Here is a 24489-nt window from a genome sequence, read left to right as displayed (position 1 = left end):
TAGAGCGTTGGACTCGTAACCGGAAGGTTGCAAGTTCAAACCCCCGAGCTGACAAGGTACAAATCTGTCGCTCTGCCCCTGTTCCTAGGCCGTCATTGAAAATAAGTATTTGTTCTTAACTTACTTGCCTAGATAAATAAAGGTAAAATAAAAAAATAAATTGAGGAGAAGGGCTCAAATCATTCGCCACTCAACCCGTCTCCAACAGGCGTATCCCATAAGTGACACATATTCCCTCATATTCTCATAGAACCGGGGTTACGCAAGTAATCCTAAATTAATCAAGGTCAAACTACCGTAGTTTGTGTTAACAGCTCTGTCAGTCAGGTCCTGTGAAAGTTAACAAAGTGCAACAATCTACTATAACAGCATGAAATTATATTTGTTATAAATGTTTATTGTATATGTAAAAAGGCAATTCCAGTGTTATGTATGTGCCTTTTGCACACAAAATGAGAAACAAATTCCTCACAGAATTGACTTATCAAGCATAAATTAAAATGTTATTGTATATTTGTAGAACCCAAAAGGGAAAGAGTTACAAAATTCTAAGTAATACCACTTTGAAGTAACGGAACAGCAAAACTTACTTATGGATGTGACTGAAATTGACAGGCATTTTTGGGAGAATGGACACATCAGCAAAGGTCTGTGAATCTCAAAGTCTTAGGGTAAAATATGAATAGCCACTGTGAAAGTAAGGCTTGGCTACACACGAAAACAACAATGATGGAAATATATAAGTATCATATACAGTGCATTCGGAAAGTATTCATACCCCTTGACTTTTTCCACATTTTATGGTTACAGCCTTATTCTAAAATGGATTAAATAGTCCCCCTGCATTAATCCACACACACACACACACACACACACACACACACACACACACACACACACACACACACACACACACCCCATAATGACAAAGCAAAAACAGGTTTTTAGACATCTTTGCAAATGTATAAAAAAAAATGTTTTAACTTAAACATCACATTTACATAAGTGTTCAGACCCTTTACTCAGAACTTTCTTGAGGCACCTTTGGCAGTGATTACAGCCTCAAGTCTTCTTGGGTATGACGCTACAAGCTTGGCACACCTGTATTTGGGGAGCTTCTCTCATTCTTCTCTGCAGATCCTCTCAAGCTCTGTCAGGTTGGATGGGGAGCGTCGCATGAAATTACAGCCATTTTCAGGTCTCTCCAGAGATGTTCAATCGGGTTCAAGTCTGGGCTCTGACTTAGCCACTCAAGAACATTGAGATTTGTCCCGAAGCCACTCCTGCATTGTCTTGGCTGTGTGCTTAGGGTCTTTGTCCTGTTGGAAGGTGAACCTTCGCCCCAGTCTGAGGTCCTGAGCAGGTTTTCATCAAGGATCCCTCTCCGTTCATCTTTCCCTTGATCCTGACTAGTCTCCCAGTCTCTGCCTCTGAAAAACATCCCCACAGCATGATGCTGCCACCACCATGTTTCACCTTAGGGATGGTGTCAGGTTTCCTCCAGATGTGACGCTTGGCATTCAGGTGAGAGTCCTTTAGGTGCCTTTTGGGAAACTCCAAGCAGGCTGTCATGCCTTTTACTGAGGATTTGCTTCCGTCTGGCCACTCTACCATAAAGGCCTGATTGGTGGAGTGCTGCAGAAATGGTTGTCCTTCTGGAAGGTTCTCCGATCTCCACAGAGGAGCTCTGTCAGAGTGACCATCGAGTTCTTGGTTGGGCTCTCAGCTGAGCTGGGCACTCAGCTCTAGGATGAGTCTTGGTGGTTCCAAACTTCTTCCATTTAAGAATGATAGAGGCCACTTGTGTTCTTGGGGACCTTCAATGCTGCATACATTTTTTGGTACCCTTACCTAGATCTGTGCCTCGACACAATCCTGTCTCGGAGCTCTACAGACAATTCCTTCGACCTTATGGCTTGGATTTTGCTCAGACATGCACCGTCACCTGTGGGACCTTTATATAGACAGGTGTGTGCCTTTCCAAATCATGTCCAATCGATTGAATTTCCCACAAGGTGGACTCCAATCAAGTTGTAGAAACATCTCAAGGATGATCAATGGAAACAGGATGCACCTGAGCTCAATTTCAAGTCTCATAGCAAGGCATCTTTTATTTTTTTATTGCAAAAATTTCTAAAAACCAGTTTTCGCTTTGTCATTATGGGGTATTGTGTGCCGATTGCTGAGGATTCGTTAGTCATTTAAATCGATTTTAGAATAAGGCTGTAACATAACAAAATGTGGAAAAAGTCAAGAGGCCTGAATACTTTCCAAAGGCGCTGTATACTTTAGGCAGGAAAATGTACCGTTCTGCATGTGACGCTATGCAAAATTTTGTTGTCATCTGAAAATGCAGTGTACCTCAAAGAACCAACAAATCACCAGTATCTTGAATAGATATTGCATAGGCTATCAAAGTGCACTCGTGGGTCCTGTCTTAACCAACCATAAATGCACAAATGTGCTAAAAAAATGCATTTACAATTCTTTATTTGAAAAACTCTATTTTCATTGCGAATTAAAGTGCTGCATACCTCAAATATAGAAATATGTGCACTTTCATAACACTGCAAGTGACATCAATAAGGGATCATGGAGGGGCTCCCGAGTGGCGCAGCGGTCTAAGGCGTCCCTGCGCCACACAAAAAAAGTTATGAGAGTTTATGCCAGGGTTCCTTCTTCCATTCTACGATATATTGAATCCTGACATATCGTAAGTAGTGTAGGCATATTTGTTGCCCACTTCATTGGTTCTTGGGAGTTGAAAGACTGGCCTGATAGAGCTACTGCTGGGCTGAGAGCAGTCACAACGGTTTATACAGTTGCCTCAAGAGGGCATAAAAAAACTAATGTGCCCATTTGCCCTGACAAAGAAAAGGCTGGGAAGTGCGCCAGGTCAGCAGTCACAATAGTCTCTCAGTGACAGTTATTGACCAATAGTAGTGAGATGCAGTAAATAAAACTATTATTTTTAATTCCAGGTAGCAATGTGACCCATATAAGCAGTTCACTAAAGACATATACTGAGTGCAAGATAAAAGTGCATATCTTGGCTTCATGGACCTCAGGTTATTATAGTAAACCAAAACTGAAACCAAAACGAATCATGAAAAAACTATTTTGTAAACTGAAACAAAATAATTAAGAAATCTGTTTGAAAAACTAAAACTATACTGAAAATATTATATAAACAGAGAGAAAGAAAGAGAAAGACAGAGTTTGAAGGACAAGAACTCCACAGGGTTCAGAGAACAGTAGACTACAAGTTCTTAACTTATGTTTGCTATCATTTTCTTTTCATTTTGCCTTTTAAAAAACATTCCTTCTCGGATTCCTGACGGTTGTCTGACTACTAGACATATCAAATTGTCTAATCTGGGTCGGGTATAGGCCTGTACCCAGACATTTTATATCATTCAAATTCCCAAAGGCTTTTCACTCTAAAACAGGGATCATCAAGTAGATTCAGCCATGTTGTAGACCGCAAATTGAGCGCAAGACTCCTAAACAGATACAATATTTGACTAAAACATAATCCTTTCAAACTTTGCTTACATTTGTATATGATCACGATGTGTCTCTCTATTATGTGTGGGAATATTTGGGAACGGATTTCCAAAATGTAAATCTTGTATCTGATCTACTGGTGTTTTTACCGTCTTTTATGCCAATCAATGAAAATTTTAAAAACAATGAAATGTTTTTTTGCTCAGAAAACTATAGGGCCAAATATAAACCACCCGGGGGCCACCAGTTGGGGAAACCTGGTCTAAAATGACTGGTTCTTCAGGTTTCTGTCAAAGAGATTAGGTACAGTATAGAGGGAGGCACATAGAACAAGCAGCAGGGGAAATGCTTTTTTCGGTGGATGTCCTCGTCATAGCTCAGCATGGCCAGAATTATTTTATCCAGCTCCTGTGGCATGTCTGGGATGTTCCAAAAGTCATCTCTTTATAAACTAACACACTGAAATGGAGTATGCGAAGAGACAAGAATATAACCCTGGCACCAAGTCCACAACTACTTTTAGATTCAGTCTGCCCCATTGCTTCACATTAAGCCTACACACGAGCAGTTAAGTTGTAGGCCAACATGAATTAAGCATGAAGCATTTCTCTGCTTTCTGAAGACAAACAGACACTTTGTTCCAGTCGGTGCTTCATCCTTAGAGAGTTGGTGCTGCAGTTCAACCCCACGTCTAGCAGGATTAGTTCATCCTCACTGATAGCTTGGGTTGAAACTAGCCAACCATTCAGCACAGTGGTCAGTCCCTCCCTCCGGTCACTGGTGCAAAAAACAGCTCCCCTGACCCTAAAAGACTGGACAACACTACATCGATAGAAAACCAAGACAGTTTAGGAGTGGGTGCAAAACTGTCATTCAAGGTCAGGACCCCTTGTGAAAAGGTGCTTTGAGCCCAGCTCTGTGTGGAAGTTGTGTAGATTGTAACTGACCTTAGATTAGCATCTTGGGGCAACTTTATCGTACCCCCCTGGCCCCACACACGGAAGCTTTGTTATGAGAAACTCTTGTTTAAAATGTTTGGACCTGACAGGGTCTCTGTTGGAGTTCAGTCATTATAAACATATTCTAAATGGCATTATAAAACACTGGTCATGATCACAGCAAAGAGGAGAATGCACACATTCTCCTGAAGTTGGGTTCTCAACTAGCACTGCATCAGTGGCAACAAACATTTCCGAACAGCAGTAACAAATCAAGTTTGAGATAATTCAAGTGAATGAAAAATCAATTCTACTAGTCAGACACAGGTGAAAAGTAATTTGGTGCAAGAATATACAGTTGAAATCAGGAAGTTTACATACACTTAGGTTGGAGTCATTAAAACTTGTTTTACAACCACTCCAAAACATTTTTTGTTAAAATATAGTTTTGGCAAGTCGGTTAGGACATCTACTTTGTGCATGACACAAGTAATTTTTCCAACAATTGTTAACAGACAGAGATTATTTCACTTATAACTCACTGTATCACAATTCCAGTGGGTCAGAAGTTTACATACACTAAGTTGACTGTGTCTTTAAACATCTTGGAAAATTCCAGAAAATGATGTCATGTTTTTAGAAGCTTCTGATAGGCTAATTGACATCATTTGAGTCAATTGGAGGTGTACCTGTGGATGGATTTCAAGGCCTACCTTCAAACTCAGTGCCTTTTTGCTTGACATCATGGGAAAATCAAAAGAAATGAGCCAAGACCTCAGAAAAAAAATTGTAGACCTCCACAAGTCTGGTTCATCCTTGGGAGCAATTTCCAAATGCCTGAAGGTACCACGTTCATCTGTACAAACAATAGTGTGCAAGTGTAAACACCATGGGACCACGTAGCCATTATACCGCTCAGGAAAGAGACGCGTTCTGTCTCCTAGAGATGAATGTACTTTGGTGTGAAAAGTGCAAATTAATCCCAGAACAACAGCAAAGGACCTTGTGAACATGCTGGAGGAAACAGGTACAAAAGCATCTATATCCATAGTAAAACAAGTCCTATATCACCATAACCTGAAAGGCTGCTCAGCAAGAAAGAAGCCACTGTTCCAAAATCGCCATAAAAAAGCCAACCTACGGTTTGCAACTGCACATGGGGACGAAGATAGTACCTTTTGGAGAAATGTCCTCTGGTCTGATGAAACAAAAATAGAAATGTTTGGCCATAATGACCATTGTTACATTTGGAGGACAAAGGGGGAGGCTTGCAAGCCGAAGAACACCATCCCAACCGTGAAGCATGGGGATGTCAGCATCATGTTGTGGGGGTGCTTTGCTGCAGGAGGGACTGGTGCACTTCACAAAATAGATGGCCCCATGAAGAATGAAAATGTGGATATATTGAAGCAACATCTCAAGACATCGGTCAGGAAGTTAAAGCTTGGTCACAAGGCAAGGCAGCCGTCTTCATCGACCTTGCCAAGGCTTTCGACTCTGTCAATCACCATATTCTTATCGGCAGACTCAGTAGCCACGGTTTTTCAGATGACTGCCTTGCCTGGTTCACCAATTACTTTGCAGACAGTGTTCAGTGTGTCAAATCGGAGGGCATGCTGTCCGGTCCTCTGGCAGTCTCTATGGGGGTGCCACAGGGTTCAATTCTCGGGCCGACTCTTTTCTCTGTATATATCAATGATGTTGCTCTTGCTGCGGGCGATTCCCTGATCCACCTCTACGCAGACGACACCATTCTATATACTTCCGGCCCATCCTTGGACACTGTGCTATCTAACCTCCAAACGAGCTTCAATGCCATACAACACTCCTTCCGTGGCCTCCAACTGCTCTTAAACGCTAGTAAAACCAAATGCATGCTTTTCAACCGTTCGCTGCCTGCACCCGCACGCCTGACCAGCATCACCACCCTGGATGGTTCCGACCTTAAATATGTGGACATCTATAAGTACCTAGGTGTCTGGCTAGACTGTAAACTCTCCTTCCAGACTCATATCAAACATCTCCAATCGAAAATCAAATCAAGAGTCGGCTTTCTATTCCGCAACAAAGCCTCCTTCACTCACGCCGCCAAACTTACCCTAGTAAAACTGACTATCCTACCGATCCTCGACTTTGGCGATGTCATCTACAAAATTGCTTCCAACACTCTACTCAGCAAACTGGATGCAGTTTATCACAGTGCCATCCGTTTTGTCACTAAAGCACCTTATACCACCCACCACTGCGACTTGTATGCTCTAGTCGGCTGGCCCTCGCTACATATTCGTCGCCAGACCCACTGGCTCCAGGTCATCTACAAGTCCATGCTAGGTAAAGCTCCGCCTTATCTCAGTTCACTGGTCACGATGGCAACACCCATCCGTAGCACGCGCTCCAGCAGGTGTATCTCACTGATCATCCCTAAAGCCAACACCTCATTTGGCCACCTTTCGTTCCAGTACTCTGCTGCCTGTGACTGGAACAAATTGCAAAAATCACTGAAGTTGGAGACTTTTATCTCCCTCACCAACTTCAAACATCTGCTATCTGAGCAGCTAACCGATCGCTGCAGCTGTACATAGTCTATTGGTAAATAGCCCACCCATTTTCACCTACTCCATGTGTAACTCTGTGTTGTCTGTTCACACTGCTATGCTTTATCTTGGCCAGGTCGCAGTTGCAAATGAGAACTTGTTCTCAACTAGCCTACCTGGTTAAATAAAGGTGAAATAAAATAAAAATAAAAATGGGTATTCCAAAATGGACAATGACCCCAAGCATACTTCCAAAGTTGTGTCAAACTGTGGCAAAAGGACAACAAACTGAAGGTATTGGAGTAGCCATCACAAAGCCCTGATACTCAATCCTATAGAAAATGTGTGGGCAGAACTGAAAAAGCATGTGGGAGCAAGGAGGCCTACAAACCTTACTCAGTTACACCAGCTCTGTCAGGAGGAATGGGCCAAAAGTCACCCAACTTATTGTGGGAAGCTTGTGGAAGGCTACCCGAAACGTTTGACCCAAGTTAAACAATTTAAAGGCAATGCTACCAAATACTAATCGACTGTATGTAAACTGACCCACTGGGAATGTGATGAAATAAATAAAAGCTGAAATAAATCACTCTCTACTATTATTCTGGCATTTCACATTCTTAAAATGAAGTGGTGATCCTAACTGACCAAAGACAGGGAATTTATGAGGATTAAATGTCAGGAATTGTGAAAAACTTGGTTTAAATGTATTTGGCTAAGGTGTATGTCAACCTCCGACTTCAACAGAATAAACAATACTGAAATGAGAGGAGAATTTCACCACACTTAAACTAAAATGTAAACAAACAAATTATGTGATGTGAAAATCAATCCAGCCATGGCAGAAATGTACAAAAACGAATTGATCCTGTCCTTTCTCAACTTGGCCATTTATTATTGAAACAAAGAGAGTGGGATTTGAGTGTGCTAAGGATGTCGTGACAACTTTCAAAAGCATGGCCACCACAATGGAATGCACCCACGGTTTTGGGTTGCATGCAGGAACCTGCACATGTGAGCAAAAGACCCCCACTCACTCACTCACTACTTACCCAGCATTGTTGCTGACGGCTGTGAGGCTCTTTACACCAGTCTTTAATAAACTGTTGATAAGGTTCTCTGGGATGCCACACAAACCAAAACCTAGTGAGAGAGAAAGAGAATCAATCAATGTTTACAGTCATTTCTATTAAAAAGGAGAGCATGGCCCATTACTATGAAGTGGACACAGGGCAATGTGTGAGTGAGAATTTCCCCTGCTGAAAAAGATAAGCAGCATGCCATGAACTGGTTCATATAACACATTTGCCCATAGCCAAGTTTATCTATACCCTTCTCTTACAGCTGTCACTGTAGACTGTTTACCCCTTAACACTTCATAGATTTCAAAGAATTTGATAGGAGTGTAAGCAAAAACCATTCCACCAAGCCTATCAGAGGGCAAGGTGGGGCTATTATAATATTGTTAATACCCTTCTCTTACAGGTAACACTATGAAGTGTTAAGGGGTAAACAGTCTACAGTGACAGCTGCATTTGTAATGCATCACAGGAAAAAGCCCTTTCAAACCCCACAGTGAAGTCCTTGATGGTCTCCTGATATTACCTCCCACTAGGATAGTGGCTCCACTGGGGATGTCCTTCACAGCGTCTGTGGGGTCTGTGTAGAACTGGGAGTTTCTCTGGCTGGAGGTGGAATAGGAGCAGCCACACATCTGGGGAACACAGAGGAAAAGTCCAAGTTTACTATAGTAAACAAAAACTAAGTCATAGAAGAAAAAAAAGTTAGTAAACTGAGATAAAACAACAAACTATACTGAAACCACTTGAATTACTCTTAATCTAACAAGAAATAATAATACATAGAGGGCAAAAAAACCTAATGAGGTTTTCAAGCTACTGAATCTGGTGGTCACATTGAGATTGACTTTAAAATGTAAAAAGGTAGACTCAGCTAAATGACGTTGCTATGAGCAGCTATTGGACGCATTTGAGTGGTAAGGCTGAAGCAACCGAATGTTAAAAAAAAGTTGAGGAGTGAAGACGGGGGAGGTGCATCTGTGACAGCCGGGCCAAAAAAACAACAAATGATTGGTTGACAATAGAGCCTCCCACAATGCAGGCGATGGCTCTAGGAGGAAGTTGGTGAAGAGCAACTGCTGAAACTTGCAGTTGACTGCAGTCAAAACTTCATGACCTTTGATCACATCAAGTTCACGAAGTTGGCATGGTGGCGCAAGTCTGACCATTTTTATCCACTGAATGCAACACACTTTGAAAGGCCAACGATAGTCACCGACTTCACAAAAGTGATCCGCTCTAAGGTAGCCATTGAGATGAGCACGATGCAAGACTTTGCTCTCACACAGAGTATCAGCGCATGTGCATGCTTCACGCTGCTACAACGTGGTAGCTTCACGCTGCTACAACGTGGTAGCTACAAGACCAGCTACAAAACAGCTGAGCACTTTAGCCTCACAGGGTGGGGCACGAACTCAATATAATTTAAAATGACTAAAACCAAATCAACCAGTGTAGTAATTATAAATGGACCTACATTCATATAGTTTCTTGACTGTGTCCAGCTCACTAATAATCACTGAAATGAAAGCTAGAAAGTCAACGAGCATCAAAAATTCCAAGAACGATGGATATTTGATTTTGACAGGGAGGAAACCAATTGCACCGGGGGCCGCATTCGTACCTCGTTGAAGAAGACCGAATGCTGCCCCTGGTGCAAAATGAGTTTGACCCCCCTAAACAAGGCAATCAGCCCTATAAAATCAGCACTTCACATTGACCGCAGTGAGATAAAAACCCAGGCCTATAGTAAAGAATGTATTCAACTACAGCACAGGAAAGACAAACAAGAAAGGCAACGGCACAACAAACAAAGTGGACATGTGGCAAGGAAACAACAAGCTTGAACTGGTGGGATCTTGGGAACTCTGCAATGAAGCAAATTTCTACCGCTGAGACGTGGAGAGCAGACGGAAGCCGTTTAACCCCATCAAGCTTTTTATTTTCAGCCATTATCCCACCACTCGCTCATCCATTAACTCCTCCACTGTAACTAATTATATCCACCGTAACGGACTACTGTAGATGGAAGGCTCACTGGAGGAAATCGGAAGCCTGGTGGATCTGAGACGGTCTCTGACAATACAGAAGTTATTTTTCTTAGCTCTGACATTAACCTCAAGTCCCTGAAGTACAAAATAAAATATTATACACTGTCTGCAATCACCCCCTGAATGTAATTAATTTAGTGGTCCGTAATAACCAGCTTAAGTTGACATCCATTATCCCCACCTTCCACGCTACTATGATCCATTAAACTATCGGGCAGGAGTATGATGGATTTCTGTCATTTGACATACATGGCTCGACTTGGCCCTCAGCTCATGTAAAAATGAATTAGATATTATGGCCAATGAAGTGGAAGGAATATGATCCCAGAAGGATTTTATTTTTTCCAAAATAGGTTTGACTGTAAACTTTGGACCAGCATCTTGTGTTAAAAGGCCCAGTGAAGTCAAAAACATGAGTGTTCTGTGGTTTATAGGTCCACACTATGGAATTATACTGTGAAATTACATACACCAGGAGGTAAATTAGTTGATAGACCAACAAGAAATATAGTTCCAAGCCTCCCTGTCAATAACAGCTAGATTTTGTTTTTCCAACCCCTATCAGACCACTCCCAGTCGTAATAAAATTACTGCTTGAGAAATTGCTATTTTTTTTCTCTTTTCGAACCTTTAAAATTGAAAAAAATCACATTAAGGTACTTGATTGTTACCGAGAAACTATTTGTTATCGTGGTAAAAAAAAAAAAAACAGTGGCATTGGGCCTTTAAGGGTATATACCCAGGCTGACCTAGATGGAACCTTTCAGGAAGATAAACGACCATTAGCTTTATTTACTGTTATAACCTACAACACCTTATCTTAGGGTCAGTCTACACACACTGTACTGTGGCACAAATAACACACAGCAGCAACTGCATTACATGTGACTAAAGGAGGTCAAAACACAAACAATACAACATGTTATAGGATTACTGAGAGGCTAACTTCTATTGGTAATGGGATGCACAATAAAATGCATAGAACATTAATGGCATTCTGTCAGTGACTGTAATTCCCTAATCATTGTAGTGTATAGCAAAGCACCTCAACTCCTCCACAGAGTTGAGAGCAGACTAGAGTTTTTGAAATGAACCTCCCGACTCCTTCGAGTCGCTATGCAGTCGATACTTCCTAAACATACTTTCTTAAACCCTTACCGTGTTCTTATGTTTGTCCTCGATTGTTGTGTGCCTTTCTTTGTTTGCTGAAATCCATACTTTTTAATAAAACCTTAATCAAATTACAACCCCCGACTGATACTCGTATCGTTTGACAGCGACTCGATGTAGTCGGAGGTACACTCCGCCCACTCATGTCTCCACACAACTCTGTTGATGTGAAGTGCATCGTTGAGTTTTACTTGGCTATGTAATGTGCTGTACACACTCAAAAATTCCCTTATTCTATAACAGAAATGCAAACATAGACAAGATTAACAATACCCTTATTGGAGAACTGTAGGCATTGCTTTATTTTCTATTCTACTACCGGTAGACTACACCTCAGTTTACAGACTGTTCTGCACTACAGTTTTACGTGCCTCTAATTTTGGCTGTCCTTTTAGTGCACATGGCTTGCAAAGGGTCCGTGGGCAATGGAAACATTCTTGGGCTTCTGCGTTATACTACATCGGTAGAGGTCAATTCTTTATACAGTCTAGCTGGGGGAGTGTCTTCAATAGGAACTAGCTACTGTACACAATGAACACAGTGGCACTGGCAAAACAAACAATTGGTCACATTGAATTGGAATCCTAAGTCCTTTCTCAACCAAGGTCATGTGAGTGTGTAAGGGTGACAGACTCATTATAGTAGCTACAACAGTAGCCAGCTAACATGCTGAGAAACATGTATGTGTCCAGTTGCAGGTGGTGCATTTTAATTTAGAAAATGCTATGTTATAAAAAATATATATACAGTACCATTCAAGGGTTTTTGTTTATTCATACTATTTTCTACATTGTAGAATAATACTGAAGACATCAAAAGTATGACATAACATATGGAATCATGTAGTAACCCAAAAAGTGTTAAACAAATCAAAATATATTTTAGATTTGAGATTCTTCAAAGAATCTCAGTTGAAACCAGGATTCATCCGTGAAGAGCACACTTCTTTAGCATGCCAGTGGCAATCGAAGGTGAGCATTTTCCCACTGAAGTCGGTCACGATGCCGAACTGCAGTCAGGTCAAGACCCTGGTGAGGACGATGAGCACGCAGATGAGATTCCCTGAGATGGTTTCTGACAGTTGGTGCAGAAATTCTTTGGTTGTGCAAACCCAGTTTCATCAGCTGTCCGGGTGGCTGGTCTCAAACGATCCCGCAGGTGAAGAAGCTGAATGTGGAGGTCCTGGGCTGGGGTGGTTACACATGGTCTTTGGTTGTGAGGCCAGTTGGATGTATGCCAAATTCTCCAAAAACAATGTTGGTAGAGAAATTAACATGGAGTGCTGCACCAGATGACCTGGCCTCCACCATCACCCGACCTCAAACCAATTGAGATGGTTTGGACCGCAGAGTGACGGAAAAGCAGCCAACAACGCTCAGCATATGTGGGAACTCCTTCAAGACTGTTGGAAAAGCATTCCAGGTGAAGCTGGTTGAGAGAATGCCAAGAGTGTGCAAAGCTGTCATCAAGGCAAAGGGTGGCTACTTTGAAGAATTTAAAATACTACAAGATTCCATATGTGTTATTTCATAGTTTTGATGTCTCGTCTTTGGCCACATTCACATGCCAAACAAAAACAACTTAATGATTAGTTGACAATAGAGCCTCCCACAATGCAGGCGATAGCTGCTGGATGAAGTAGGTGAAGATCAAATACAGAAACTTGTAGTCGACTGCAGTCAAAACTTTGACCTTTGATCACATGATTTTTGTCAAGTTCGTGCAATGTAGTCTGACCATTTTTATCCCCATAATGCAACACACTTTGAAAGACAGTGACTAACGATGGTCACCGACTTAACAAAAGTGAAGCGCAGTTTTCAAAAATAGAAGGCAATCGGAAGGAGGCAAGATCAAGTGGGACAACTGAACAACAGGCACAACGATTTCCACTAGTTACCACAATCTCAGAGTAAAAATTGGCTGTATCGTAAAACTGTTGCTTTTATGGTAGGTTATTCATAAGGTTAGCAGTGTGGTCAAGGTTAGGTTCAAAATCACATTTTAAGATAAGCAACTGTAGAAATAAGCAGGGTTTATGACTTTGTGCCTGTGCTAACTAGTGACGACCATGCACAACTCCGATATAAAGTGTTTTTCCTCAAAGTTGCCGGGATTTCACGAGTCCTAGTTATATCAGTACACTTGTAACAACCTAATTTTTGTTAACAAAATTCCACACTCGTTGACCTCCATACAAAAACTCCTTGCTTGGTGTGCGAAACCCCTCTGAAATAACACCCCAAAAAAATAAGAGATCAGTGGTGTTCCAATTCATCCCAAAGGTGTTCAATGAGGTTGAGGCCAGGGCCCATGTGCAGGCGAGTCAAGTTCTTGCGCGCCGATCTTGACAAACCGTTTCTGTATTGACCTCGCTTTGTGCACAGGGGTATTGTCATGCTGAAACAGAAAAGGGCCTTCCCCAAACTGTTGCCACAAAGTTGGAAGCACAGAATCGTCTAAAATGACATTGTATGTTGTAGCATTAAGATTTCCCTGGAACTAAGGGGACTAGCCCAAACCATGAAAAACAGCCCCAGACCGTTATTACTCCTCCACCAAAAATTACAGTTGGCACTATGCATAGCGAAAGGTAGCGTTCTCCTGGCATTCGCCAGACCCAGATTTGTCTGTCAGATTGCCAGATGGTGAAGCGTGATTGTCACTATAGAAAACGCAGTGTACAGTTGCAGGTGGTAAGTTTGAATTTAGAAAATGCGGTTATAAAAATAAATCCATTATTTGCTCCATGAAGTAATCCAATAATGTGTATGCCACCATCTTGTCTATTTCAAATCTTCTCCCGAAAGGAAGAGGCAAAGCGAGAGGGACAATTGGGCCAAAAATCTGTCTTATTTCTTTTCTTTTTTTTTCGCTCACCAAGTGAGGAGTTTTTGTATGGTCAATGAGTGTCGAATTTGGTTATTAACAAAAAATGTAATGGCTTATTTGTCTAATGTGGCTTATTTGATTGAATGGAAGTTTCGTAATGATTAGGTTGTTACAAGTGTACTAATATAAGTAGGACATGTGACATCCCGGCAACTTTGAGGAAAAACACTTTATATCGGAGTTGTGCCTGGTCGTCACTAGTTACCACAGGCACAAAGTCATAAACCCCGCTTATTTCTACAGTTGCTCTTGTTCTACAAACATGTGTCCACATACTTTTGGTCATGTAGTGTACATGTTTGGCCGAATCGAGAACAAAGAAAGAATTGCCAATACCAGCTTAGAAGAAAAATAAGGAGACGTTTTGCATAGGCAAACCTGTAACATCCAGTTATGGATAAAAAAAATATTTGGTTACATCACATTGTCTGTCTGGTGTACAATCTGTAGCTAGGAAATACCTATGATGAATAGCATGGAATGGAAGCATCAAAAATCACCCGCATTTATAAAAGGTACTGGTAGCCTAACATTAGCAACTTCATCCAATATTTTATGGGGCAAGCCTATTTTGTAAATGAAAATAATGCATTTGGATTTCAATTTAGGGGTTAAAATTGAAGGTGCCCTATGTGTCCCAAGCACTAAAGGCAGTCTCCCAATCGCTATAGCTAGTTAGCAAGCTATATAGTGGTCTATTCGTATTTAGTCTAACGTTATTTCATTGACGGATTTTGATACTGACCTTGAACATGGAATGGGTGATGGAGTTCAAATTGGGTCTGCAGGTGGCAGATATATTTTTCAATAACACATTCTCCGCTCTTGACAATACTTTGAGGGCCGCCATGTTTTTGGAGCTAACCACCAGTCTTCAAAATGATGAGCAACGTGGGCTACCGGGCGTTTGTGTTGTGTGTGTGATCCCAGCTGGTTAAATGACACTGAAACTAGAAGGGTGTACGGGGCGGGGCTAGCGGAGGAGAGACAGAGGCTCGGCGAAGCTCATTACAATTTAACAGTTTCGCTGCTAGCCACTCATGGGTCTGAGTGCTGCGGGCTTTTGTTCTAGCCTAGCCCATATGCTATCAACCGATTTTTAAAAAACTATTCATTTTGTTATACATGTTCTTGGCTGGAACAAGCCGTCACTGTGGGTTCCCTAAACCAGCATTGACTGCACTATATAAATGCAATCGCCAAGAACATAATTATATGCAATTGACAGAGTGGACAAATCCATGGATATATTTGGAGCAAACATGTCGTGGATCAAAGTGCCGCAGAAAAATCAAATAAAGACCTTTCATCACGTGAATAATCATAGCGTCACGTGACAGTGTATTTAGTCATGGCGGACGACTGCAGACGACAGGGGTTTGAGCTGGAGAGAAGGATTTTTGAGTTGGACAATAAGTGCGCCAGTCTCAGAACTGAGAAACAAGGTATGTGTACGCGAAGTTACAGTGATCAAGAAAGGTAATGTCGCGTTGATGCACCTCGTGTTCAGTTGAAAGCTATTTTCCGCTAGCTAGCTAAATTCGCTAGTGCTACCTAATTAATACCATGTACACTTGTCCAATGTCGTAGCTAATTACTATACTAATCGAACGTAGCAGGCGTAAAAAGACCGCGTTACTTCGTTGGTCACCTTGGTATTGCAACAACCCTAAACCATAGTTATGACACAGTATACGTTTGCTAGATAACTAGCTAGCTTGGTGGGTTTGCTGGGCTACGTAGCTAACGTGATTTAGCTAGTTAAGTTAGCTTTAGCGAGCAAGCTTGGTAGCTAATTCTGTACTAGGTAACGTTTAGTTAGGTATCGTATAGCTAACAGCGTTAACTTAATGTCGACAAAGATACTGTCGAGCTATGGTCCATTTTATAATGTACTTTTCGACACATTCAATGCCTATACTAGTATTGTAGCTAGATTGCACAATGCCCTTGGTAACGTTAGTTTAACTAACAACTTCAACATAACCCATCGACTTGCCACAAACAGCGATGTTCTCCTGTTCAGATCCACTGAATCAAGAGAGAAACCGTTAGCTAACGTTAACTATTTGGCCGCAGAAACCATTCACACCACCCCGGGCCCTACCCAACGTTAGTGGTTCAAGCTGTTTTCTAACTAGTCTATTCTTAATCCATTCAGCATAGCAGTATTTAACTAGCCTAACACGGTTCACGTATTCCACGTTGTGTAGTTCGTTTTCACGGCCAATTATCCAATTTAAATTACTACCATCTCTCTGATTTCGACATTAGGCACTGCATACACTACAGATTCTGGTGAAATAAAATTAGGTGTCGCTAAACGAATGTTTAATATGTGATACGAGTAATACTTAGTCTACACTGTCATAGCCTAGAGACTATGTCCACCGTTGTACACGGTTTTTTACAGACTAACTCAAGGGGGAATTTCCTTACATTCTATGCCACTCTCTGAAACGACTTTGTAAAGTCATAGATATGATCGGTCTTTATGATGACTAACACTTTAATTGATACATTGAACTCTGTAAACATGAGAGGCACTGTTTACATATAGGCCTGTAATATGTTCTTAACATACTTTATTTTCTCCTAGATGATGACTATTTACAGAATGCTTCTGCGATACTAGACAAGTTGAAAAGCTTTTACAGACAAGGGGGAGAGAGTAGCAGTCTGCCTAAACTGCTTCAGGATTACACTCAGGTATTGCAGTTTATTAAATATAATTGTTCTAGATAGATTCTAGACAAAATGTTTTAGGCTAAGTGTAGATTCAAATGTTATTATTCAATTCCCTACATATCTGATAAAGGAAATTGTTACCATTCTGTTTTGGTGAGATATATGGCATGCTCAGGCTGGATCACAAGACTAGCAAATTCCCCCAAATGTCTCTTTGTGTCTGCACAGAATGTTCCACCTGCTGTTTAAAATTGAATGATAGTACTCAATTGTATTAAGTTGATGTGAGCTTGAATTAGCCTGAAGGTGTGAGAGCGCATACACACTTCTCTGTCCTTGATGCTGGAAGTTTCAACTGACCAGTGTCCTCTGACTATGTTCACACATGTACAGCAACTCAATCACTGATCTGTTAGTGAATGCAATGTTTTCATCCTTTCACCTGTGAGACCATAGAAAATCAGTGACTACTTTCAAAGATGAAAGGACAGAATGATGGACAAAAAAGTAGTGGGGCAAGCCACAAATATTGAAATCAGAAGAATTCAAAAGATTTGAATGTTAATTTCAAAGTACAGTGATAACTGTGACTTGACACATTTGCTACAGACATTGACAACTTCCAACCCACAGTCTGAGTTATCCACATCATCCCCACCCACCATAACCAACATAGGTTGGTGACAAGAGCCAGGTGGAGATAGAGATTTTCTTGCACCCTTTGCCTAATTGATGGAAGAATTGGCCAACAGCTTGTGGACAAATCTAGGCTCTACAAAAAGTCTGTAATTCACCTGCATTAGAGTTGAAGGTGGCATGTGATACCTGTCAAATGTTAACCAAAAATCGATAAATTAATACGGTGAATAAGCACACCAGACCTCAATGGATGAATTGCACAACTATAATTGTCAAATCATATTTGTGTTAAAGTGAAGAATGAGACAAGTGTATATTCTGTGTGTGTGTGTGTAGGTGATCCTGGACATCACGTTCTATGAGGAGAACAAGCTGGTGGACCAGGAGTTCCCAGAGGACTGCTCGCCATTTAAGATCCAACAGCTGCTGCAGGACCTCACAGAGCCAGAGGTGTTGGCAGGGAGGCTGGCACCGGCCCAAGAGGTGTGTGCAAGAGATTCAGCCCCTCATGAAGGGCAATGCAAGTGCCAAGGTCCTCATATGCACAGAGTATTTTGTTCACTAGTTAGCAATTTCTTATTCTTCAATAACACCAACTCCAAAGCAAATCGGGGGGAGGAAAATGGGTTTATTCAAAGAGGTCAAATCATACATGGCGGTAGATGGTCATTCTCTCCTGTCCTCAGTGATGCTCTGTAAGTGGTTCTCTCCAGTGATTATCTCGGAACAGAACAGAGGAACAGCATGTAGTTATAAGACCCATCCCTAGCCTGTAGTTGACCAATTAGAATTCCTTGTAATAATACTAGCCAATGGCCAAATAACAAATATCCTATTTCAGAAGACATAGTCCTCACATGTCTCTGAACCATTGATCAATAATTCCCTATTACAGGAAAAAAAACACTACATTGATTAGTTCTATTCTTGTACTCTTGTCTCTGCGTTGTGTATTTATCGTCCAAATATTATTACACACACTATTGTTAACTGACAGCTCTCTCTGTTCCAGGTGCAGTCAGTCTTGGGGCTAGAGGTGTTGGAATGCCTCTACTGGAGACGTGGAGCACTGCTCTACATGTACTGCCACACCCTCCACCAACGCAAGCAGTGGATCAAGAAGAACAAGGCCACTTTCCTCAAGGTAGGGGCACCTCCACTCATTTGGCCAACTTCTAACTTGATATAGCAAGCATGACTTGAATTTCAGTGCTCCTACCACTAGCAGAGTGCTGGTTATTCATTCTCAGTTTGTCTTTTTTCAGTGTCTTCAGGAGGGTGTACGTTACCTGATGAGGATGCTGCAGGTGAGGAACTCTGTGAAGCTCAACGATGGGGTGGTGTTTCATGACTCTGCTACCGCCAACTTCCTGGCTGAAGGTATGCATCATTGGATTGTTATGGCTTGTTTTTAATATTGTGCCAATGTTACACATTTGTTTAGTTGACATTATCAAGACAACCTTTTTCTTTACTTGATTTATATTACATCCTTGTTTTGTTCACTATTTTTTTAAGGGATGAGAAATTGTCTGATTTTGTTTTTCCAACAGGCATTTTTTCAGACACCCACCTGTTGACGATGATGTACATCGGGGAGATGTGTTTCTGGGCAGTGAAGTACGAGGACTGCAGCGTTGATTCCACAGAACGCAAAGAGGACCGGCTCCACTTCCGGGACATTGGGACACAGATCCTGCACAAATACGTGCTGGCCTGTGAGGGCCCTCTTCAGGGCCAGGGCTGGAACACTGAGAATGCCAAGGAGATCCTTAGTATCTTACAGTGAACTGGGAATGGCTCTGTGTACAAGTTGCCCATAGGGACTGATATTGGATCAGATGCTCAAACTCCAAATTGTAATGCTAAGCATTAAGAGAGGGGGAGGGGGGAATCTGACCTTAGATCAGTTTCTATGAGGAACTTTTTCCCGTTCTGAAAGGCTCTGGCTGAAATAGGTGGGCAAGGTTGGGGAAGAATGAAGGGGCAAGGGTATGGAGGGATGTTAACAAAATTTTATTCTCCGTGTCTCCTGAAAGAAGCACTTATCTTCCAGATTCTGGACTGTTGGACAGGCATGTGTTATGCTCTGAGAATGTGGTAGAATAATAATATTAAAAGATTAAGAAAATAACACATTGTTACAAAAAATAAAACAAAGATTGTTTGAAGATTAATGATAATCCACCTGGTAATGAGACATCGCACAGCAACTGTTTTTATTTATTTGTTTTTATTTTTTTAAATTGAATTGCATTTATATAAATATATATTAAAGTCAAGGTGGGGAATACACGGAGTTGGAGACTGATGGATTCATGAACATTTTCGAGTATGTACAGTTTTGTTTAAGATATCAGCTTTGTAATATGCGACTTCTTTTTCTCACTTATAAAACATACTTTTTTTTGCCCACACTTTGACAAGGAGTAATGTCCCAGTGATGGAAACTTTGATATTTTGATAGTATGCATTTAAATGGAGAATCTCTGTGGTGTTCGTTTTGAAGGAAAATGTTTTTCATTTAATTTTGTCGTCATTGAAAATAAATACTGTATGTTGGTTTCAAAATGAGTTGTGAAACGTATTGCACTGTATAACTACAATAACCACAATGCACCTCTTTCACGCCAACAACAAGGAAGTGGGCGAACTACCAACTACAAGAAACGTCAGCTTCGTTGTCAACTTCACTTTTCGCAGTAGTTGGCACCCTATTTGAGCTTTTATAAATGTTTAGCACATAGAGGACAGCGCAGACGCATTATCATTCTTACCAAATCAAAAGCAAGATGTCAGGGAAAAGTCAGAGCGACGAATCTGTAGTTATACGAAGTCTCAGACATTTCCGAGAGAAGTACTTCAATGCAAGGGAAAACGTCAGTGATCCGGCGCATGCAGCAGAAGTCACCAGTGAAGATGCACCGCCGGGCTTTTTGGACTGTTTACCCGTAAGATACAGGCCTTATAAACGCCAGTTGGCTACTTTACAAGATTAGATTTTTTTTGTTGTGGGGATCAAATGAGAAATGCCATAACATGCTGTGAGTATAGGGCAAGTAACGTGGAATATTTTAATTTATTGGACATTTGATAAATGTACTGGTCATCCTTATGCATTGGGTGGGTAACCTATTAATCAAATATATTTATATATCACAGTGCTGTACAGAAACCCAGCCTAAAACCCCAAACAGCAAGCAATGCAGGTGTAGAAGCACGGTAGCTAGGAAAAACTCCCTAGAAAGGCCAAAACCTAGGAAGAAACCTAGAGAGGAACCAGGCTATGAGCGGTGGCCAGTCCTCTTCTGGCTGTGCCGGGTGGAGATTATAACAGAACATGGCCAAGATGTTCAAATGTTCATAAATGACCAGCATGGTCAAAAAATAGTAATCACAGTGAACAGGTCAGTGTTCCATAGCCGCAGGCAGAACAGTTGGAGCAGCAGCATGGCCAGGTGGACTGGGGACAACAAGGAGTCATCGTGCCATGTAGTCCTGAGGCATGGTCCTAGGGCTCAGGTCCTCCAAGAGCGAGAGAGAGAAAGAAAGAATTAGAGAGAGCATACTTAAATTCACACAGGACACCGGATAAGACAGGATAAATACTCCAGCTATACCCGACACATAAACTACTGCAGGATAAATACTGTTTGGCCAGAGCCTTTCTTATTGGACCAGTTCAGGTAGTCCAAGTCCATTTTCTTTTGTTTGGTGGTGCCTATGAATGTTTGGTGAATATGACCCTGATGTGTAGACTCATCAAAACAGTCGTATGCACCATCATCAACCAGCAGATTCAATACTTTCAATACTCTCCTTCTCTCCCCATCTCTCTCACTACAGGTGGACCTACAGTTCCTAATCATGACCCTGCTGTCTCCTGTGGACCTCTGTCGTCTGGGGGCCACTAGTAGCTACTGGAGGGCTATGGTCAGAGACCCCATACTATGGAGATACTTTCTGGTCAGGGACATGCCTAAATGGCCCTCCATCAACCATGTGACCATGCCCCGGTTAGAGGCCTTACACACCCCTCTGTGTGTGGGGGAGAAGGAGATGGAGGAGCCAGGTCATGACTTCATGACAGAGTAGGTACTGGTCTGAAACTCTGGTATTGGAATGCATGAGGAAGACAAGGATTTACTGTGATATTTGGTCATCTTACATAAGTTGAATGCACTGACTGATGTTCTGGACAAGAGTGTCTGCTAAATGACAAAAATTTAAGTAATGAAGCCTTGTCGAATGCATATATAGTTTAGTACCCAGGCTATGGAAAGATTGTGAATGCATTTGGTTGGTAGATTGATTTTCCAGGAGGCCATATAAGTCAGACTTGTCAAGACATTTTGCTTGAGTCATTGGTCGTCCAAATGTATTAGTCACTCACTTCAGCAATGGAACTGTCCCTCCCTGCCTACCTAAGTAATAATTGCCTGTCTCTTCTTAGTTATCTAAAGGGCTACCCAGCCTGCAGACAGCAATGGTTTCCCCAGAGGCCGCCATACAGCGTTGTGACTTCCTTCCTCCAGTCGCTGGTGCCCACCGCCACTGAGCCGCGCTACGCCATGTTTGGCCCCGGCATGGAACAGCTGGATGTCTCCATGGTGACCAAGCTCATGCACACCCCAGATGTGCTCCTTGTAGCAGGGATACCCCAGAGACAGATCAATGGTGGGTTACCCACTGTCCTCTCTGATCCATCCTTTTACAGGGTGAACCTCCTCGAGACTTTCTGTTGCAGGCGAAAGCAAAATCAGAGTTACAATAAACATGTTTATTGTAATCCACAGTTACAATAAACATCCACCATATTGGTGTTACCTGAATTGTATTTGCTTACAATAATCTCAACAGTTGAATGCTGAATAGGTAAGTTAGGTACAGTACATGGCGAACCGTAGTAAAACCATCCGGCACTAGTACTGACCAACCAGAAGCAGTTGCCAAGTTCTGTGCTGTGGTGGGCGGCCCACCTAAAGCCTTTGTTTTTTGGGGGGGCTCACCAACTAAACAAAACCAATGTTGTTTTTTCCAGGTATTGGATCTGGGATTAGTTACGTGTACAAAAACCAGCACAAATTCAACATTCTGACTCTCTACTCAACCAACAGGTTAGTGTTATCACTATTGTCCTCCTATGACTGATAAGGGATGTAGAGTTACCATTCAAGGTATTGCAATGGCGCTCATGTGCATGCGTGTGTGTATATGTCTACCATTACCCGTTGTGGTTGTGTGTACAGGGCAGAGAGGGAGAGAGCCCGCATGGAACAGCAGAGTGTCAGCAACAAACTCTTCATCCAGGAGGGAAGGGACCAATCAGGACACCCACATTTTAGCCCCACCCCTCAGGTCCAGGAAGTGTGTCAAGCGGTGGATGGGTTCATCTATGTGGCCAACGCAGAGCCAGGAAGAGGTAATAGCAAGATTCCATTACATTCCTCATACTTGCTCCTATTCCTAGGGCCTTGTTGTCTCCTTGCAGGCTTTTTGGTCATTTAGCAGATGCTTACTCTTTATTCGTGACACAATGTAATCGCAATTTTCTGTATTTCAATCTCATATTGTATGACTGTATGTGGCATGCCGTGTATTTAGAAATGACGCAGCTGTTTATGGCAACATCTCTACAACTGCCCTGTGAAAATGTCACCATATGATGTGTCTGTCTCCTATTAGGTGATGATGGGGAGGTGGAGTGGGCTCAGATCCAGGCGTTGGTGGACCCTGCCTTAGGCTCATCCTCCAGACCCCTCCTGGTCCTGTCCTGTGTGTCCAGAGAGGAACCAGACCAGATCAGAACCACCAGCTCCAATAGTACCAGAACCCCCTGTGTGGATATGGCTCAGAGACTCTGCCTGCCCATGCTGCCCAACCCCTGGATGGTGAGTCAGTGTCTGTCTCTGTCTGTCTGTCTGGTCTGGTCTGGTCTTGTCTCTGTAGTGTGTCTGTCTTGTCTCTGTAGTGTGTCTGTCTTGTCTCTGTAGTGTGTCTGTCTTGTCTCTGTAGTGTGTCTGTCTTGTCTTTGTGAAATACCCTTTATAATTGGCCATGTCTCTTTCCAGGTTCAGGACACAGTAGCAGAGTCTCTGTCTGGTGTCTTAGATGGGATCTCCTGGCTGCTGGGGTGTTCTGGTCTCAGGCTGTAACTACCTGTCCAAGGAAAAACCTTCAGGACCGAAACAACACACTAAAGAACCGGCACAAATGCTTCTGAAGGAATGTTTTCCCTCTGATGTGCCTTGTTTCAATGAATCACATAAAAAAAGTTATTATTGGGTAAATACAGTGTATTGTTTTTTGCCAATAGTGGGTTGTACACAAATAAAACATACGTTTTAACTGTAGCTATGGTACTGTAATTAATATTACAAAGATGAATGAATGGTTTTGATATTACTACTACTGTGTACTTTAGAATCATATTGAATTATATTTTTTGGTACCTTTTATTTAGGGAAATCATGCAGTTATTCATCTGTTTCTTTCATATAATTGATGGAATTTTATACTACGAAATGTGCATTGTTTTATTTTCTTTAATTATTCATATGGTTATTTACCCCTCTATAAGATGTTATAAAGGAACTGAAAATACATGCATGTGTATGTACCTCAGTGAAGTGTTGTTTCTTTCAGGACTGTGAGTTTGGAGTACATGTGGAATAGTCCACTGTTTACCAAATGGTGTGCTGTGGCCGATTTTGTTTTCGGTTGTTGTTAAAGACCACGTTTTGTTTATTATTGTGTCAAAGTAGAATTCCAAAAGCTTTTGGTGGGTCACAGCACAGAAACATTGGTGAGCTGAGTGTGTGGAACAGACAGGCATTTGCTCTGTAGTTCATCTTATTTGTCTAAAGTGGCTTCCAACCCTTTTCATTTCTTCCTTTATCTGCACCAATGTAAAATATATATATATATATATATATATATATATACAGTATATAATTCAAAAGTTTGGGGTCACTTAGAAATGTCTTTGTTT

General features: G+C 41.7%; 3 protein-coding genes across 4 annotated transcripts in view; 2 read left to right on the top strand and 1 right to left on the bottom strand.

Moving 5' to 3' along the window:
• Positions 1–15110, bottom strand: part of oxct1a (3-oxoacid CoA transferase 1a) — a 111247-nt gene extending 96137 nt beyond the window's left edge. Inside the window, exons 1-3 of one of the 2 annotated variants that reach the window (XM_024418160.2) lie at positions 14917–15110; positions 8585–8693; positions 8032–8122 (exon numbers count right to left, since the gene is read on the bottom strand). In XM_024418160.2, coding sequence (XP_024273928.1) covers positions 8032–8122; positions 8585–8693; positions 14917–15021 — 305 coding nt within the window. In that variant the 5' untranslated portion in view covers positions 15022–15110. Of the gene's footprint in view, positions 1–8031; positions 8123–8584; positions 8694–11267; positions 11417–14916 lie in introns of those variants that run through there. The other variant, XM_024418161.2, reaches the window with a different exon arrangement.
• Positions 15111–15449: 339 nt separating this feature from the next.
• On the top strand, positions 15450–20069 carry lg04h5orf51 (linkage group 04 C5orf51 homolog). Its single transcript, XM_024418164.2, has 6 exons — positions 15450–15616; positions 16771–16880; positions 17835–17981; positions 18511–18642; positions 18764–18878; positions 19052–20069. The coding sequence occupies exons 1-6, from the start codon at positions 15523–15525 to the stop codon at positions 19285–19287; spliced, it is 834 nt and encodes a 277-aa protein (XP_024273932.1). The 5' UTR covers positions 15450–15522; the 3' UTR covers positions 19288–20069.
• Positions 20070–20126: 57 nt separating this feature from the next.
• On the top strand, positions 20127–24122 carry fbxo4 (F-box protein 4). Its single transcript, XM_024418162.1, has 7 exons — positions 20127–20449; positions 21345–21589; positions 21952–22175; positions 22540–22615; positions 22748–22920; positions 23184–23389; positions 23570–24122. Exons 1-7 carry the CDS (start codon positions 20291–20293, stop codon positions 23651–23653), a joined length of 1167 nt encoding a protein of 388 aa, XP_024273930.1. The 5' UTR covers positions 20127–20290; the 3' UTR covers positions 23654–24122.
• Positions 24123–24489: the final 367 nt, after the last annotated feature.

Source organism: Oncorhynchus tshawytscha, linkage group LG04, assembly GCF_018296145.1.
Source record: "Oncorhynchus tshawytscha isolate Ot180627B linkage group LG04, Otsh_v2.0, whole genome shotgun sequence".
In the NCBI taxonomy this organism is placed as follows: Eukaryota; Metazoa; Chordata; class Actinopteri; order Salmoniformes; family Salmonidae; genus Oncorhynchus; species Oncorhynchus tshawytscha.
Note: the sequence above shows the minus strand (reverse complement) of the source record. Positions and strands in the feature narration are given on the sequence as shown.

Excerpts from the sequence above, each read along its gene's own strand:
- lg04h5orf51 (XM_024418164.2), top strand. The coding sequence starts at position 15,523 with ATGGCGGACGACTGCAGACGACAGGGGTTTGAGCTGGAGAGAAGGATT. Across the intron at positions 16,881-17,834 it reads TGCTTCAGGATTACACTCAG|GTGATCCTGGACATCACGTT; the intron begins GTATTGCAGTTT and ends GTGTGTGTGTAG. Across the intron at positions 18,879-19,051 it reads CGCCAACTTCCTGGCTGAAG|GCATTTTTTCAGACACCCAC; the intron begins GTATGCATCATT and ends TTTTTCCAACAG.
- fbxo4 (XM_024418162.1), top strand. The coding sequence starts at position 20,291 with ATGTCAGGGAAAAGTCAGAGCGACGAATCTGTAGTTATACGAAGTCTC. Across the intron at positions 20,450-21,344 it reads GCTTTTTGGACTGTTTACCC|GTGGACCTACAGTTCCTAAT; the intron begins GTAAGATACAGG and ends CTCTCACTACAG. Across the intron at positions 22,616-22,747 it reads ACTCTCTACTCAACCAACAG|GGCAGAGAGGGAGAGAGCCC; the intron begins GTTAGTGTTATC and ends TTGTGTGTACAG.